The 18,306-nt window shown below is 32.8% G+C and overlaps 2 protein-coding genes across 2 annotated transcripts; one reads left to right on the forward strand and one right to left on the reverse strand.

The window, feature by feature from the left end:
• Positions 1 to 114: 114 nt before the first annotated feature.
• LOC111428657 (mitochondrial ribosomal protein S28) lies at positions 115 to 863 on the forward strand. Its single transcript, XM_023064299.2, has 3 exons — positions 115 to 397; positions 450 to 571; positions 661 to 863. The coding sequence occupies exons 1-3, from the start codon at positions 170 to 172 to the stop codon at positions 809 to 811; spliced, it is 501 nt and encodes a 166-aa protein (XP_022920067.1). The 5' UTR covers positions 115 to 169; the 3' UTR covers positions 812 to 863.
• Positions 864 to 980: 117 nt separating this feature from the next.
• On the reverse strand, positions 981 to 16,721 carry LOC111428647 (rhoGEF domain-containing protein gxcI). Its single transcript, XM_023064290.2, has 7 exons — positions 16,564 to 16,721; positions 7,830 to 8,146; positions 7,628 to 7,778; positions 7,504 to 7,537; positions 1,608 to 2,748; positions 1,332 to 1,553; positions 981 to 1,276 (listed from the first exon to the last, which is right to left on the reverse strand). Exons 2-7 carry the CDS (start codon positions 8,133 to 8,135, stop codon positions 1,154 to 1,156), a joined length of 1,977 nt encoding a protein of 658 aa, XP_022920058.2. The 5' UTR covers positions 8,136 to 8,146; positions 16,564 to 16,721; the 3' UTR covers positions 981 to 1,153.
• Between the last annotated feature and the right edge of the window lie 1,585 nt (positions 16,722 to 18,306).

The raw sequence follows: 18,306 nt of genomic DNA on the forward strand, positions 1-18,306 counted from the left end.
TTATTCTTTTAATTCAAATTGATATACAAATTATATTTAAAAATAAAAAAGAAATATAATTAAAAAATATTTTTTCATTACTTTCACTACCAACCCATAAACTTAAAAAAACTCTAAAATCAGCCAAAATCAAGCGGTTTTGAGGTTAGAAAATTGGAACTTTAAAAATATGTCTCTAACAAGAAATATTGTAATAAACATCTTAAAAAACACTAAAAAATCATCATGGAGACACCCAATTAGATTTTTATCAACGGAATCTGGAGAAATCAAAGAAAATAAACCTCAACTTGGAGGTTATGCTAAGGCCTACGAAAAGTTTGAAAATCTCACTCAAGAACCTAAAGAACCACCGAAAAGTTTTGCCACGCTTCTTAGGAACTCTAAATTTATTGATGTAACTTAATTTGTATTTATATTCGATTAATTAATTAACTTCTTTATATTAGTTAGGAGATCCGGAGGGGAAACTAGTTGTTGGAAGAATAGTTCACATTATTGATGATGATTTATACATTGATTTCGGTTGGAAATTTAATTGTGTATGTTCAAGACCAAAAAAGAATGCAACGTAAGTTGATTTAGACTGTTTAGAGTCACAGTGTCCTAAATTCTAATAATTTTATTGTTTAACATAATTTAATTCGTTGCATTTTGTAGGAGTTACGTTCGAGGAGCAAAAGTACGATTAATGATCAAAGATTTAGAATTATCAACAAGATTCTTAGGTAATGAAAAAGATTTGACATTATTAGAGGCGGATTGTGTTTTATTAGGATTAATTCAAGATAGAAATAAGTCTGTAATGTAATTTATTATAAGTATTTTTTAACAAAAAATAGACAAGCCATAATTATAATGAAACAAGTTTTTTTATTCACTCCATATAAATTAATTTGCCGCTGTTATAAATAGAATATATTTCAATTAATATAAAAGAAAAAAAAATTAAAGCTTCTTTACCAAGATAACATAATATGTACTTATAACATTAAAATATATTTATTTACAATTATTTTTTTAATTCAAGTATAATGTACATAAGTGTATTCATAAGTTAACAAAGAAATTGTTATTTGAGATTATTGTTTCCACAAAAGGCATACTTTTTACTTTAAGATTCTTAGTTTTTAATATTTAAAGCATCATATCTTTATAAAATCGTACAAGGAAGTCCACAGCATAATGGAAGACAAACGGGGACTAAAGCGGCCTTTGTTTTTGTTTTACTTTCCTCTTTATATTCATATTTGCCAGATTCTTTAGCCATTGCACCCTAAAAATTGAATAAACAAATAATGATATAAAAAATATAAGAATTAACTAATTACTTCTGCTCTCCAACCGCCTCCAGATTCTTCTTTCTTAGCAAACATCTCATAACCAGGAGGATAATAAACCGGTGGCCCTGTAACATTTTTCGTCCTCTGTATTTCTTCCTTTTTCTTTTCGTCGTGCTCAATTTGTTGTTGTCTTAAATTATCTGCTTTTTTCTGGTGGGCCAATTCGATTTCGTGGGCGTTAAAACCAGCGTTTAATGGACTATTTGGTGGCTAAATTAAACAATTTTTTTTAACGTGAATTATTTTTGGTTTATAATTATTTACCTCTCTTCCAATGGTTGCCATTAATTCATCGAGTTTTTTCGGTGGGGATCCATCGTCTTCGTCGGTCGGAAAAGGTCGAGGTTGTAGCAAAGGTTCCGTTTCACTAGATGGTGGATATCCTTTATAATTATTACTTGTTGTGCTCGTTGCAGAATATTTATAAGTGATATTCATCGGTTCTGGAGGTGGTTTTGGATATCTTGGTTCGTTATCTCTCGGATAACGTTGGTTTGAAAAATTATTTGATGTCGTATTTTCTCTATAAATAACCGTGTCTTGAGGTGGATAACTTGGATATTGGGGTCCTGTATTTGTATTAGTCGTATGAGTTTCTTTAATAATGACAGTTTCTTTATTTGGTGGTTCTCTATGTGGTGGATATCCATCAACGTTTCTTGTAGTGGTATTTTCATCGTACATGTAAGTATGTTTTCCAGAACTATCTCTATAAATATTTCCTGGCTGATAATTTCTTGTTGTAACCGTTTCTTTTACCAAAGATGTATCTGTACCGCCAATTGGAGGGGGTGGTCTTTGATAAGGTTGATCTTGGACGTTCGTGGTTGTTGTTTCTCTATAAACCGAAGTGTTTTGCCAATTTGGATCGGTTTGATAGTTAACATTTCTTGTAAGCGAGTTATTTTCAAATTTATTATAAACAAAGCTTTTACTCGGAGTTGAACTGCTTTGATTCGGCGAATAAACATATTTTTCAGTTGTTGTATCAGTTGCAGAACCTGGACTTGGATAAACAGCTCCAGGAATTTCATAAGTGTACGTTTTAATCGTCGTGGTTACTTTTGTGTTTCCCGTTGGTAAAAGATTTGGGTCTAAATTTGCCAAAATTTCCGGATTTATATCAGTGGTGGTTGTTTCAACAACTTCCATGGGGTAAGAATGAACGTTGGTTACTTTAGTTTGTTTTGATAGAGTACTTGAACGACTTGGTGATGGTGATGTTGTTCTTAATTGTTTTAAGTCATTAGTACTTTCGCTGCTGTATTGAATGTCACGAGTAACCGAATTTTCACGATCCGATCTATCTAATGTACGACTTCTACTACTTCTTGGTGTTTCTGGATAAATTATATCTCTTTCAACTACAGTTTTTCCTGATATAACTTTACTTTTGCTATATTCCCTGTTAAAATAAATAATTATACAAGATTTTTACAATTATACTTGGTAGAACATTAAAATGAACACAAAGTTCATATGAAAAAAGTTGGCATACATAATAAATTTGCTAACTCTTTTGTGTCAAAGCTGTGTTAGCTTTTTTAAGCTTATTTATATTATTATTAATAGACTCCGTCGGTTTCAATGTTAACTAATCATCCTCGCAAGAATTTGCTTTGAATAGTGATCTGTTATTAAAGCCGTGCAATGGTTTGCCTTGCTTATTATTACAAAAACTTGTAAAATATCCTGTTTCGAACAACGGTGAGATATCAACTTTTGCTTCATAGTTTGATATGATTGAAAAAATGTTTTGCCGGCTCATGTATTTCCGTGATTTGAGGTATTTGCAAAATGAAGACAATCGATTGAAGATGGAAGACTTATTTTATACGATATAAATTATACATTAATAGTAATGTCTTTGTAGCTTCTCAACGTTATGGAACGATAAGTCCCACGACTTAATGATTTGGTCGAGTTGTTTAGGAAGACTTCGTCCAACATCCTCTTAACGTCGTCGGCAAACACGATTACTATTTATTTAATCAATTAATTTACGAACCATTTACATTAGAACAAAGAGAATATTCATTAGCAAACAGCGTATTTGTTAAAGTGCAATGCAACAGTTGTCTGCCTCTCTTCTCCAATGTGTTTATTGAAGCTGTTTACCTTATTTTACTACATGCTCTTAAATTATTTAAACGTTTTAAAGCAATATATACGTAGTAAATCAGTTTAACTAAGTAATAAACCTGAAAGATAACAAATCCGTACAATAAATAAAACATACAGAAATAAATCGAGCTTATTTTTCTGTTTTGATTTTTTTTCAATATCAGATCTTTGCAAGAGCTCGATGTGTAGAAATTCCATAATCCTTCACATATTTGTATATGATTGTATTAAATCATTTGTCACTTTATGGCTTACAATTGTTAACATCATTTCGGTTGAGTTCGATTTTGCAGCTTAATCGGTATATTAATTTCAAAATACTTCACTGAATGAATCTGGATCATTAATAGCGATCTCATATTAGGTAAGCAAACCTTTCTTGATTGGGGAGGGATAAATGCTCCGTAAATCCTTCTACTTGTTTAGGCTATTTATAGATGTGTGAATTATATAAGTATTGGGACTGGCATGGTAGCATTTGCACTGGGAACACTTAATTCGTTTTTCGATAGCGACGATAACACTTTTACCGAGAAAAACATCGATAGCAAGTGGTTATTGATTTGGGTCTTGGTTTGGATATGGTATTGGTTTAATATAAATTAAAAGTGACTTTTTCTTCTTACAACATTAAAAAATTATCTCAAGAATGTCATTTTGGGAGAGTTGAAATCGTTCAAATTTACGTATAACCAAGTAATATCCATTGGTCTAAAGATTGAAAGATTTTTCTCCAGCGCTGTATACGTTTCAAATAAGTAATTTTGAGAGCAATAATATTGAACTGTAATTCTATTCGATTAGAAGAACTGAAAATGCTCAATGTTATTAAGATTTTGTGTGTTGGGTTGGTTACACGATCTTTTCATGTTTTGTTATTGGAAACGGCAGTTTCACCGTTCCAAGGAAAGGATAATATAACACTGACTGACTAGCGTAACTTCCTGGCATCTTATTCTCCGCAACATTTCAAAAATCTTTACAAAGCAAGATTTATACTGATTCGACTACGACCGTGTACACAAATATGTTGTGCCAGCGTTCTCCTCGACTAATTATGGGACCAACTGATGGAGAATCTTTAACAGAAATCCACAATCGTAGGCACCACATTTTTCTCCACATGTATAGAGGGCGTAAGTTAAGCGTGGTCAGAGAGATTGACGTTTTCAATTTTTCAAGAATGCTAATTTGGCTTCCGAAATGTGAAGAAAATGTCTCAGATAAAGAAAGTATGTTCTGTAGTGTCTCCGTAGACAGATAAAGAGGTGTTGAATAGGATAACAGCATGGTGATTATTCCTCCTGTCGACGGTCTCTTCTGTAGAGATTGTAGAGTAGCTTCAACAACAATTACTAATGTTAGTCATAGCTGAAATGGCGAATTCATTCTTTGTTCGGGATGAGCTAATGATGACTCAATGCAACTTGCATCACAGTAGAGTTGCAACACTTTATTATCTATTTGCAGCCCTACATCATATCATATAGAAATGAACATGACGTTAGCTTCAGTTTACCTTTAGCACGAGGTCTAAACCCCTTCTAATAATTTGGTGAGAGTGGTTAATAACACTAGATCAAATAAGGGGAATTTCAGAATAAATTATGGTTCTAATGCATACCTCGTTGCGGGAATATGTTAAGGATGACAAAAGGGGTAGTTATTTTTAAATTTCATTTTCTGCGTTAGTGTTGACTTATTTAATGGATTTAGTTCGAGTTTTTGCTACTGCCCTGAGGCAATCAAATTGATCGATAGTACTTTGGCATCGATGAGTGCCTCCAACAAAAAGATCGAGACCATTGAGGTCTTATATATAATCTAGAGAGCGTATGTGATGGTGGTGGGGGTAATCAGAAAGTCAGACATGATGGATGTACCGACCTGAACTTAGCTATAGTTTCAAGTCTCTATTGTACCTACAATTATAACCTCACAATTCTCATAAACATATTGTTATTTTTATTAAAATTTGATTTTTGCTGAAAGTTTTCGAATTCTTTTCGTTTCACATATGTTTTTTATAATTTGATAGGTTGGACGATTATTTACAACCGTCCATAAAATGTTTCTGGTTACTTGACTTGGAATTAACAATTGAAGACTTCGGTATAAGAAGGGGACAACTCCTTGTCTTGATAAATGGAGCTACTCTCTTCTTGCACCGAGGTCTTCAATTGAAGTTCAAGTAAAGTTTATTATTAAGGACTGTTCAGTTTTTTTAAAATAAACTAACAATTATTTATAAGCAAAGGTTAACGTGATCAATCGGAATTGCTTTAAATATTTTCTTCTTAATTTATGTTAAGTATAAGGGTTATGGCTAAAAATTATTAAGTTCTTTTAAAATATCATATAATTAATAATTATTTATCAATAAAAAATTAATGTTTTGTTTTGGTTATTATTTTCTGTCTTTCCAGTTTATAATAATGTAAATTCTTGCGTAAGTATATATAAGAATTTCGAATTTCCCGCTGAGTTGGTACATCTAACATGGCGACCTTTCTGGCTTCATTTTAGGCGTGGTGGGGGTAACAGCATACGCACTCTAGATGATATATAAGACCTCAATGATCGAGACAAAACAATCTCAAACACAACCTCGAAAAGGTTGCTCTAATTCTCTCTTTTAAAGTGCTCAGTGCACCACCAATTGGTAGCACAGCTTCTTAGCTCAGCTTCTATTCATTATGGACAGGCTTCTTTATAAGAAATTATTAAGGAATAGATGGAAATACTTTGACAGTATTCAGCCTGGTAAGGCAGACATAGATCGGCGCAACGACTTACTAAAGATGGATGACGAAAGTTACACCGATAAGCTTCTCGAAAGATTACAATTTCTAATAATAATCCGAAGTGCATTTTTGAAGATGGGTTGCAATAGATTGCCTGTTAGCAGTGGCCTTGCGTGTATGTATGCCACATTTGGCAGAGAGACCTAATCAATTATCTCTAAAATTACACACTCAGCAGGTGGCGTTCATGACCATGTTGTGTCTAAACCGTTAAAATTCACAGTGTCTTCTCATATGAACAACAACACCATCTGCATATATCACTTGGGAAAGGTATGACTGGTTTAGTTTTAAGCGTTTTAAGGTAGGAAAAGATCACATATGGGTTGGTTATATGTTAAACTACTATCTAACACTTGAAGACGTGATATCAACTAACTACATATTTATGTTGATAATGGCAATTTCTATTTGCTCTGAAAACAAGCACTCCTGCCTTAGTCAATAGACGGGTAACCAACCCGTAAGCTAGTTCAATCTTTAATCAACTTATAACTAGACCAATGATGCGTTACACTTCAGATGAGGCAGTAAAGTGTTTTGTGAGTCTTGGAAACATGTCATATGTATTGATACAAGAACACTCAAAAAGATCTCAGGTCAGAAAATTGTTGAGAAGTTACACACTCTCTCTGTCTCATATATAGAAATGTACCCATGTGTAATACAACTTCTTAAGGGTTTGTTTTCTAGAAATCCACTAGTCCAGAGTAAAATCAAAATTATAATTATATCAGTAGCAGCAAGAGAGAGTTAGGGAGTTTCAAAATGCTTCGATTAAGTGTATATCTTGCATAGCTACTAGTGTCAGTACTCAGAGTAGAGTCACTAATCAGTAAGGTAAGTGATTTCAAGATTTGATAGAGCTAATGATATCAGGATAAATGGGATGTACATTTATTTGATGGCGAATTATATTACAAAGTGAATATCACATAATATGAAAAACTTGATTCCCTATAAATATATACTCCTGAAGATGATTAATTAAAATCAAAACCGGGTCAATTCTATTTCATTTCAATATAAATTGTAATTACGGGTGCAAAGTCTAATCGACTATACTTAATAGTAGCTTTATTAGTAAAAAGCTTAATATTATTTTTTTCTGCGTAATATTCTCTTATCTACATTCTTATCAATAAAATGCTTTATTAATCCAATACAGAAAGGAAATCTAATTGCAAAAAAAATAATATTTTTGATTTGTTGTGGTTTTAAAAGATACTCACTGGTAACCTGGACTGGTGCCAACACGGTACGATTCTGTAACGGTTGTAAAATATAAATTTAGAAAAGGTGACTAACTTTTTCGTTTTCATCCAAAAAGTTGATCTTTGTTGATTGATTACTCACCTGAACTTGGTTTCACTTGTTGTAAATCATCTAAAAGAGAATCTAATTGGTTTATATTGTTTTGCATTCGAGTACCATCAGTTCCATCGCTCGTTTTGTAAGAGTACATTTCTTTCTTTACGGTTTTAACACTTTTTGTGCCATCTGGAGACTGAAATCATCAATAAAAACTAATCCTTTTAATACAAAATACTTTTCTTACTGTGTAACTGTAAGAATCATCTGTTGAATATTCAGTAACAGGATTGGCAGCTTTTGTATTGGTAATTCGGCTTAAAGAATTTGATCTAGCCGATGAATCAGTGTTTCGTTCCGTTCTAATTTCTCGGTAAGTGTTACTACCCAAAGCGCTATCCGGACGAGAAACCGAATTTTGTAAATCTTCCAAAAGATAATCAAGGTTGTTATCAAATTCGCCTAAATTTTGTTTTGAACCTCTCATTCCAGCTGGAGATCTCGTCCTCATTATTTTCGTTTCTTGATACTCTTTTCGTTCAACTCTCGACATCTTGGCTCAACCTGCAAAATACAAAACGTTTTATTCGTAACAACGTAATTACCTCTCGTCGGCGTCGTCTTATGCCAGGATGTATTATTTTTAGATTTTACAATGAGGCCAAACTGAGTGATTCTGTTCTTTTTAAGAAAAATGGTTTTTGTTAATTTTGAAGAAATGACCAAGTTTTTTTATAGTAAAAACATCACGTCCGTTTTAAACTTTAAATTTATCACGTGGATTCGATCTCGTATTCGAGTCAAGGTCCGAGTAATTCCAATAAGAATCACCTTAGCCTACAACATTTAGGCAAACAGATGGCGAAAACCTCAAGAACCTTGCAATTGGGTGACGTCACAAGGACTTCGATGGAAAGTTATTATGTGATCAGAACTTATTTGGAAATGAAAAATAAGAATTAAAAGCGTTAAAATTAAAAGACTTGTGGTTTTATGAAACACCTTTTTGATGTTTGCTGCCAAAAGACGAGATGAGTCATTAAAAAAACCACAGGTTTAAAGATAAAGTTGGTTTGTACCACAATATTTGAACTTTATCTTTAAATATTGATACATAGAATAGATTGTTGGGGTTTTCATGGAAATTGTTTGCATTTTTATCTGTTTTATTTTTGGATTATTATTAGGTCAGTTTCAAAGAAGAAATGTAAACGAAGTCGGTGACGATTCTCTTTAAGGTTGTGGGAGGGTTATTTTTATCCCTGACCTAAATTGGTTTTATTTTCAGTTGAAATTGGACAAAAATGTAGATCACCACCTGTTTCCTGTTTCCTTTTAATTCTTTTCTACTCGAATTATTAACAAAAATAACAATTTTTGGAAAAAAGTATTTTGAAAAGAATCTATGTAGTTTACCTTGAGACAGAATCAAAACGAAATAATATGTTACGTAAGTCGTTCATTAAGTGTATTTGCAAAGAAAACGCCTGCACATAAACACATGTTCCGCCTTTTCTAAATAAAATGGTTTCAATTAAAACCGTAACACGAGATGACCGATGGACTTTCGTGATTCGTTTCGCTAAATTCCTCAATAAAACCTTAATGCTAATTCGCAACGATTAGAATGGAAAAGAAAATACCATTAAAATTAATTTGTCGAGGAATTTTAATGTAGGTTTATGCAATAAAAATAAAAATAGATATGATACAATAAGATTTTTTTAAGTTAAATTGAAAATTGTTGTGTACATATTGAAATCCTGAAAACTCTCGCCGGCTGAGACGGCGCTTATTATATTTAACCCGTGTATACATAAATCTAAATTTAGCGAATCGGTGCGTATACAGCTCTTCTGACCTTGCTTATAGCAAAAGAGAGCTTTCTGTCTGTGGCCTGATTTACTCAAAAAGCTTGAAAAATATATTCGTTGAGAACATCTAAATATATCGGTTGTATATCGATTACAAATCTTACGAGATTAATTATTTTGAGAAGGTAAGTTCACTCAGAAAATTATTTGCTTTAATAAAAGATGACTATAAATAAAGGGGTTGTAATTTTGAAGGAATTTACTACTACTATACACTTGATATTTGATATTTGATACGTCGTAGAGATTAAAATTATCTACTTATATTTCTCCCACTTCCGGTTATTAAGAAATGGATACCAATTTCACCATTATTTAAATTAATCTTAATAAGTGTACCATTTTCGTTCAAATTATGTACTCTTGTGCACCATGTAAATGTATTCATTTATATTAACGGTTTAAAATTACTGTTAGTAAAAAAACGATAGAACGATATTTAGTATTCACAATTTTAACTTTCAATGACCATGATTTGCAATTTGAACATAACGCGATTGAAAGGGTAATTCGTTTTCAATAACGTAGTTTAAATTAATATTTTAACTGTTCTAATCGATCTTTATAATTAATTTTCCAAAAACCAAACTAATGTTTATTTTTTATCTTCAAAAAAACTAAAAATCTTTGGTGTTTTGGTAGTTGTTGATGGAGAGTGTAAAATAATACAAAAATTACAAAAATAAAATGTAATTTTCAGTTCGGTTGTTTATTTAATCTCTTGTGCTTTCTCGTATTGTTTGGCTAGTTTCCAATTTCTTAGGACTGCATATTAAATTAGTACACGTAAATCTAAAATGTGTAATAACAAAATATAAAGATTATACATGTGTACTAGTATTTGGTGAAAATCGCGAGTAGTTTCTGACTTGTTGCTGTGAAAATGTAAAGCTCTTCTTCTTCTTCATAAATTACATATCGACCCTTAGGATCTATTGTATCTCGATAGATAACGTTATCAAATTTCACCATGCAGTCCAATGCTCTTAACGAACATTAATAACTTGCTCGGTGAAAAGTCATTCATATCCTTTGAGGAGATAAACTGCGACAAAAAATTGAGAATCTGATACGATTTTAGGGTAGTAGCATAAACCATGCACAACCGTCTCCTAGTTCTCCGCACATAGTCGGCATTTAACATCGTCGGTTAGACCCAACAAGTTGAGGTGTGTCTTTAATTGGCAGTGCCCAGTAAAGACACCCATTAGAACTTTAATGCTGGTACGAGCAAGTCCTAAGATATTTCCAGGTTTGACTGTAGGAGAAGTCTCTCTTTAGCCCACAGTCCAATCCTATGGTTGGCCAACGCAAATGACACGTCAACTGCTGGCTTTGGCCCCACAAACGCTTTAGCGCTGCCCTCTGGTGCTAGCTCATCTGCCACTTCATTGCCCAGTGGCTTGATTGTCTGAGAAAAATAGTTTTTAAAATTGTAGCACCCATGTCAATAGCAAATACTTCCACCTGGAATAGAGTATAGTACATACCCAGGCTGTTAGCCTAATTCGAGGTGTCTGACAATATATTCCTGCCCCGAACCTTTCCGGCGTTTTTGATTCTTCACCTTGGATTGTTGGGCGGATCAGTCCATCCAACTTTCATCTCCTGGTGAAGGGCACAACGATTGTCTTTTGCGGGTTTATCGAGAGATTCTCTCCCTTACACCAACCGTAAATGGTAGGGTCACCTGGAGGACTTTGGACATCTTCGACAAACAGGTTCCTTTGACCATAACGACAATGTTATCAGCATACGCTTATATTTCTACATCAACGATTTCGACTATCGCAATGAGATCATCGACCAGAAGAGACAGCCACCTCCCGGCCTGAAGTGTATCGTGTCACCGTGGAGTGAAGTAGAAACTATTCTACTGTCAACCATATTGTGGATCCAACCCGCTATAGTTACTTCCACTCCCCTATTAAGAGCAGCTCTTTCAAGAGATTGTGGTATTTCGTTATTTGATCATCCTCTTAGATGAAGGAATTTCGCAATAAATCCATTGAAAGTTCTAGTAGACCCTCCAAGTTGGCATACAACCTATCTTGTATGCAGAATCACTGTTGATGAGTCAAAAACTAGCACTCAAAAATATAAAATATAATATCACACTTGGAAATCAGTGAGTATAATAAAAAACTTTCTCCTTTAAAGTTGTTAGATTAAGAACTTTTAATTGATTAATGTAACACCTAAATAAGTCAAATTTCATTATAGTGTAATCTTTTGATAAAACCGAAGTGATGATTTTGGTCACGTTTATTTGGAGTGTTTTTACCAATTTAGTCAGGTTACACGTTTTGTTTTAAAGGTATGTAATTTACATGATTTTTCATGTAATTTACGAATTTAAATAAAGTAAAAGTGCCAATGTACGCCGTGTAATCTTGTTCCTGACAATTATTAATTAAGTGTTGACTTTCTGGGTACACATTTTGTCCTAACTTTAAATTAGGAGCAGCATATTGATGAACTGTGTAAACGACCGCGCAGTAAAATCTTTGTTTGGAAAGACTTTAATGAAAATGTGCCAAGGTCTCCGCTATTTTTGACGCATTTTAGTGTTCGCAAATTATTAATTAAGTAAATTGAGTAAAATTTGTCATTGATAAAGTCGACAAGCTTGTTGACGTCGCGCACTGTTACTGTAATGTGATTGATATTGTCATCTTATTTCTCACTCCGTATCGATTTTTTGGGCGATATTTGCTTTATGTTACAGATGAAAATCGCACTTCGCAGAAATAGGTGATCGGAAAGGAAATGATAAGGATATTTACAGTTGTGCGAACACAAGAGTTCAATTATACTCTACTTTTTTCTGCAAAGTGAATTCTGGTGTAGTACCTTGTAGACATGAACAGTGCAAATTTCTAAAATTGCTTTGAGAGGTGTTCCTTGAAAACGAAGAGCAAGTCTTGTGAAACAACTCCTTTCTAAGTAATCTTTTATTGTAATTAGGCCTCTACTATTATGGATAGAATATAACAGGGATATAATGTGTTCATTAACTTTTCTATACAACTGCAATATTCTCAAAAATTTCAAAGTGACTACATTGTCTTACACACATAAATTTGCCAAATATTTCTTAATTATGTCGCACAAATAAGCTAGTTTCAGCAAAAGTAAACTTTGTAATTTTATAACCTTCCTCTTGTAAAAAAATTGGTTTGCATAGCATGGCGTGTTTTGCTGCCAATACACGTCTGTAATTTTACATAGACACCAGACTTGGATCGAAGTCTATCAGTACACTAATGCACTTTTCAAATCCAAATCCTTTTCAATTATAAACCATCGTAAACAAGTCTATAAATTTATCTTTGCCCGCTTCATTTTGACTTAGTCCCACGCAGAATCAGATTTGTTTTTAATTTGATGGTGTTCGACTTTTTTTTTCTATCGACCCCATATGACAGGATATTGGTAATCTCTGATTTAGCGCAGGTTAAATATCAAGAGGTCAAAAACCGGGATAACCTCATTTAGATTCTATATAACACTATTTGGATGACTTCAGCTCCATATATTAAATTGGTTCCTTACGATACCTTACGTTGATGATGCATAGGTGTACATTATTTGAGCAGGCACGTATTACGTGCCTCAAAGTCTAAATAAATTAATTTTGATGTCTTCCTCGATAAATGGTTTTTTACAATATCTGATATCTTTAGGCTGTTTAAACACTGTTTGGGCATGAGTCAGAGAAACGCAGGTGTAATATCGTCTAGAAGATGCTTCAACAGACCTTTATGTTGTCTATTAATTGATCCTTGACATTTTTCCATCCATATTAACCAGATCAGCAGCATATGGTTCAATAAGTACTTCGTCACTCAATATGTGATATTAAAAGATCTAGCACTGTGTAGTTTGACACTAGGAATTATTTCGTGAACACCATTTTTTGTTGTTACACATCTTGCAACTGTGAATTCAATATTTTTCAACCACCATATTTTTTGGAGTAATTGCTTTTGAAATGTGTTTATTTATTTGGGAAAGTACACTCAAAAGCTACAACAAGATATAAAGCACACTACGGTCTCTTTTCTTTGTTTACTTCTAAGTTAAGTTCAAATAGTTTCTTATAGTAAGTTTCTTTGCTACTCCAGTTTTGATGATTAATCCTGCTCACATGCTTCGATATTTATTTAGGAATTAATATATTCTATGTGCTCAGTTTCACGCCAAAGTCCATATCAATCACAATATGGACTTTGGCGTTGAAGATTATAACATTTACAAAGCTGAATGAAGAAATATGCTACATAACACCTGCAAAGATTGCAATATGAAGTAGACTACGACTAAATATGTCAAATTTGGAGTTACTAGAAGTGATGCCTCTTATGCATTAGGGTGGCATGACCTTTCTAATCATTAGTGTTAATCCAAAGAATAAAATGGTTTAAAAGATTACGTACACGATAGGTTTCTACCAGCTGTCTGCTGATAGTTGTATGCCGAGACTGTTTGGCCGCTTATTTAAAATCCACTTTGTAACTTAGGAAGACCATAAAATAGAGACATAGTAGATGACAATGATGCGTTCATGTGGAATAACAATTATGTTAATAACTATGTGTCGTTTTAAATATATTACAACGTTAAGCGGAACTCAAAGTAATAGTATATTAAAAAACAAGTTTCGTAAGACACGTTTGAAGAGCACGAATTCAAATTGAAAAACGAGCGGCGAAGCCACGAGTTTTTTAATGAATGAGTGCTTTAAGTCTTATGAAACGTGTTTTTTATGCTATTTTTTGTAATTCGCGTTTTTATCCCTTTTTTTTAACAAAAATAAAATAAATTTTGACAATGTAGGGAAATAGGTATGCAGCAGTTGGTAACACCGTAACACTTGAAAATAGAAATTTGAATTGACAATTAGAAACTGTCAAAACACAAAATGTATTCACCTGAAAAAAATGTTTCATGTACACCTCCCAAAATAAGAGAAATTGCTCAGTGTTCAATGTCTTCATCATTGTGGACCTTGTATTCGATGCTAAGAACGTGTTTAAACATCCATAGACAAAAATTGTCACATTGACAACTAGAAAAATTAATGACCCAATGTCACCAACTTGAACTGGTTCCATAAAATGTTACTAAAATCTCATTACAGCATCGGATGCTGTAAAGAGTCTCATTACAGCACCCGTTTGAGTACTGTTATAGCTTCCATTACCGTAGCGAATTACAAAAAATATAGTACCTTAGTTGATTCAATAAAAAAGCCGGAAGTACAGATGATGTTGCCCAATATAGTCTTAACTAAGGTTCCCTCAAATAATTATGATTTTAACTCGGGTTTCCAAGGAATCATTAAGGGCTGAAGACTCCTCAACGAATGACTACGAATACTTTTATGCCGAGGAAGAATAACGTAGTGTAAATTTATGTTTTGTTATCCAATGAGATACAATATTGTGAATGTTCAACTTAATCACAATTGTTCATTAAGTTAGGCTGTAATTTCTTTATCTTTTGAAATACCAAATTTATTAATTCATTTATGATAACAATTTTGCTCATTTACTTTCATGAATATTTTATTTTATATATTATCTTTTAAAAAAATTTGTATTTTATTTATGTTTATGTCATCCTCGCAGTAATCAAGTGTTATGTCAAACGTCAATAACAAACATCACTGATATGCTGCCATCAAGAAATATATGCTGCCAATCTAAGAAAATTATCATTGCAAATTTATTCCAATCATCCTCGAGAATAACTTAAATCGGCTTAATTTAATCATAAGAATACCGTTTATAATTCTAAATCGTTATCATACATAAAATAAATAATCTAAAGATGCTTTTTTTAACATAATTAAATGTGAATTATTCAAAATCTTCTTGAAAATCTTTATAACAACTTTTCTTCCTATAATAACCCAAGATTCTAACTGTATTTCTTATTTATAATTCAAGACCATCTCGTACACAGAATTTAAACGGTTTTCAACATCCATTAAAAACGTTAAAGCAACATTTACAAGAGTACATTCTCACTCATGCTCTTAATTCTTAAGAAGGAAACGTTTTAAAACACCCAAGTGGCTCCACAACAACGATTACGTTGTACGATAACGTTTCATTTTGTAATCTGGATTAATCAAGTGCATTTTAAGCCGGTTTTATTATTAAATTGTTGATACATCTTATCGTATCTCGGAAATATGTTTTATTTTTATGAATTAAATTAAAAAATAAGTTTAAATTTAAATTATTTTTTGCTTTAAAAGTATAACGAACTTAACAAAAACATTACATAAATACATTTCCTCTTAAGGATGTAAATAAATAAAGGTGTAGTGTTTCTTTTTTTGGTGTTTAAACAATAATTTGAAAAGTATTGTGTCATCTTTAATTTTAGCCGGATTTAAAGTAAATACCATTTAAGTTGTAGGTAGATACATTCTTAGAATGTTATAAATAAACATGATTTTAGCAATAAAAGATTGTAATGAATTCGTTTTTATTGTTTATATCGCAAAGATAAAAACGAGTTTTTGAAGAGAGTCATCCTTCTTTTGAAGAGTATCTTTAGGAGGTTGTCGGTGGTTCTTTTTTGGAGGAAGGCATCTCTCAGTGGGAGTTTGGAATGCGAATAAAACGATTACGACGAGAACGGGCAGTGAGTTTGGAGTCGATCGCGTGCATAATTGAAACATTGGCGGCATTTATTCGCCGCGAAAGGCAACAACAGCGACGTCGAACTGAAAGAACAACGACTACGGACATTGAAAACACCAGATGAACGATCCGAATCGTATTGCGTCTCGTCGTAAAGATGTTGCGCCTTAAATGGAGCGGTAACGAAAAATTTCAATTGCAAATTAACGGGATTACGAAATCCCGATACGATTCCGTCCTCGGATCTCCAATTAAAGACGAATAAAAATCGCATGTGTGTTTTTAGATTTGAATATTAAAGCAAATGATTTATTATGATTTATTATCACAGTTAATCGTTTATTTTTGATTTAAAAAATAACAATAAATTCATAGATTTTCGATTAATTTTGATACAAAAAATAATTTCTTCTAATTCATTTTGGTTTTCCTTAAAAAAATTTCTTACCTTTTGATTAATTTTTAATTTCGAATTTTCCAAAAAAAATAATAATAACTTAACACTTTTTCGTTTTCGATGTAAAAACTTACACAGCACCGATGCTACTGAGTAAAGTTCTCACGTAGCACACTCGGATTCACGATCCACGGGCTATTCTCAGATCCAGTTGGCCGCGACGTTCAAAATGTCAACGCGTGGGAATCGCGTCGTTTGTGCGCACGCGTCGATTTGCGATCCGCGATTGTTTTACGCTGTGGGCGACGCAGGTAACTTGATTTCTAAAGCGGCAGCAGGTTTCAGTGTGTTCGGGTAGTGTAGGCATATTTTTTCATTCAAGTTTTTTTTTTGTTGGAAAATCCTAGCCGTGCGTTACAAATTCCTTATTTAGACAATTACGATTGGCAGCAGGTGTTATTCATTCATGATTGAATCCCACTTGTACAATACTTATGTATGCTATTACTTGCAACCGACAAGGAATTACGATATACTCACTTTATTTTCTTTTTAAACTTACCTTTTTGGTTTCAAGCTGATGATTCTGTATTCTGATATTGGTCACATCCAACTTTGTATTTCCACCAATTGCACACTCGTAACAAGAATTGGTGCCTATTTTATCGTCTTTCTTCCTACGTCACCAGGTGGATGCAGACGCAATCAACAAACAACTTTCAGCAGGCAGTTTTATGTGCTACTATTTTTTAACTCTTTTGGTCTCAATGAGACACATTAGAGATGGGTCAACTCAATTTATCAAACTGGGTTAACTCGAGTTGAAGTTATTTCAACTCAATTCGAGTTAGACTGTTACTAACTCGAGTTACGGACCACCAGTGGTACAGTGCCTGCGGTTCCACATCGTCGTTAAATCAAACTGAAAATAACATTTTAATCGAACCGCCTTCGACGATTCAATAAAACGATACAAGCAAACTCGTTTAACCGTACCATTTTCTGCAAAAAATTTTGCAAAAATTTGGAGATGATGCGTTGATTCAAATGATAGTTCAGGATTGTCAAAAATAAAGGTTTGTGCAAATACACCAAAATATTAAATACCGATTATGAACTGCCTTCGAGGAAAAAATTGACTCAGATGTTGGAAGAAAAGTATAACATTGAGTGTACGGAAAAATTGCAGGACGATGAACATATTGCTTTGACATCAGATATTTTATAGAAGAAACAAAATTGCAATCAATAGCTATTTCTACTTCGGAAATACAAGATAATCATACAGCTGAAAATATAATAATAATAATAATAGCCTTTACTGCACATTCATCAGGAAAAATGAAAAATAATTATAAATAATTGATTACAAAAATAAAAGTAAAAACAAATTATAATAAAAAGATAATGAGATAATTAATAACATAATGTACTACAGTAAAGTATTACACCAAATAAAAATAAAATAAAATAATAAAAAAAAACAATAACAAGAGAAACAGAAATACTTAACTCTACAAAAAATAAAAAAAAAAGAAAGAAAACAATATCTTAAATAAAGTAAAGAAATATTCGCAGCAAAACTGTGACTCACCGGTCTCTGCCAGAAATAGTAGTCACCTGCTCTCCAAGTAACCGTGCCCTCAAATGTTTTTTAAAACAATTAACACCGAGATTCCTCAACTCGTCACCAATGCTCACGTATGACTTATATATATGAAAAGAAAAAGATCTTTGGAAAAGTGACGTTCTGTGTCGAGGCGGGTCTATGCAGCACCTAAATCTAGTTTCACG

Source organism: Onthophagus taurus, chromosome 1 (assembly GCF_036711975.1).
Source record: "Onthophagus taurus isolate NC chromosome 1, IU_Otau_3.0, whole genome shotgun sequence".
Taxonomy (NCBI): Eukaryota; Metazoa; Arthropoda; class Insecta; order Coleoptera; family Scarabaeidae; genus Onthophagus; species Onthophagus taurus.

Excerpts from the sequence above, each read along its gene's own strand:
- LOC111428657 (XM_023064299.2), top strand. The coding sequence starts at position 170 with ATGTCTCTAACAAGAAATATTGTAATAAACATCTTAAAAAACACTAAA. Across the intron at positions 398-449 it reads GGAACTCTAAATTTATTGAT|TTAGGAGATCCGGAGGGGAA; the intron begins GTAACTTAATTT and ends TCTTTATATTAG. Across the intron at positions 572-660 it reads AGACCAAAAAAGAATGCAAC|GAGTTACGTTCGAGGAGCAA; the intron begins GTAAGTTGATTT and ends TGCATTTTGTAG.
- LOC111428647 (XM_023064290.2), bottom strand. The coding sequence starts at position 8,135 with ATGTCGAGAGTTGAACGAAAAGAGTATCAAGAAACGAAAATAATGAGG. Across the intron at positions 1,554-1,607 it reads TGGCAACCATTGGAAGAGAG|CCACCAAATAGTCCATTAAA; the intron begins GTAAATAATTAT and ends TGTTTAATTTAG. Across the intron at positions 1,277-1,331 it reads GAGGCGGTTGGAGAGCAGAA|GGTGCAATGGCTAAAGAATC; the intron begins GTAATTAGTTAA and ends TTCAATTTTTAG.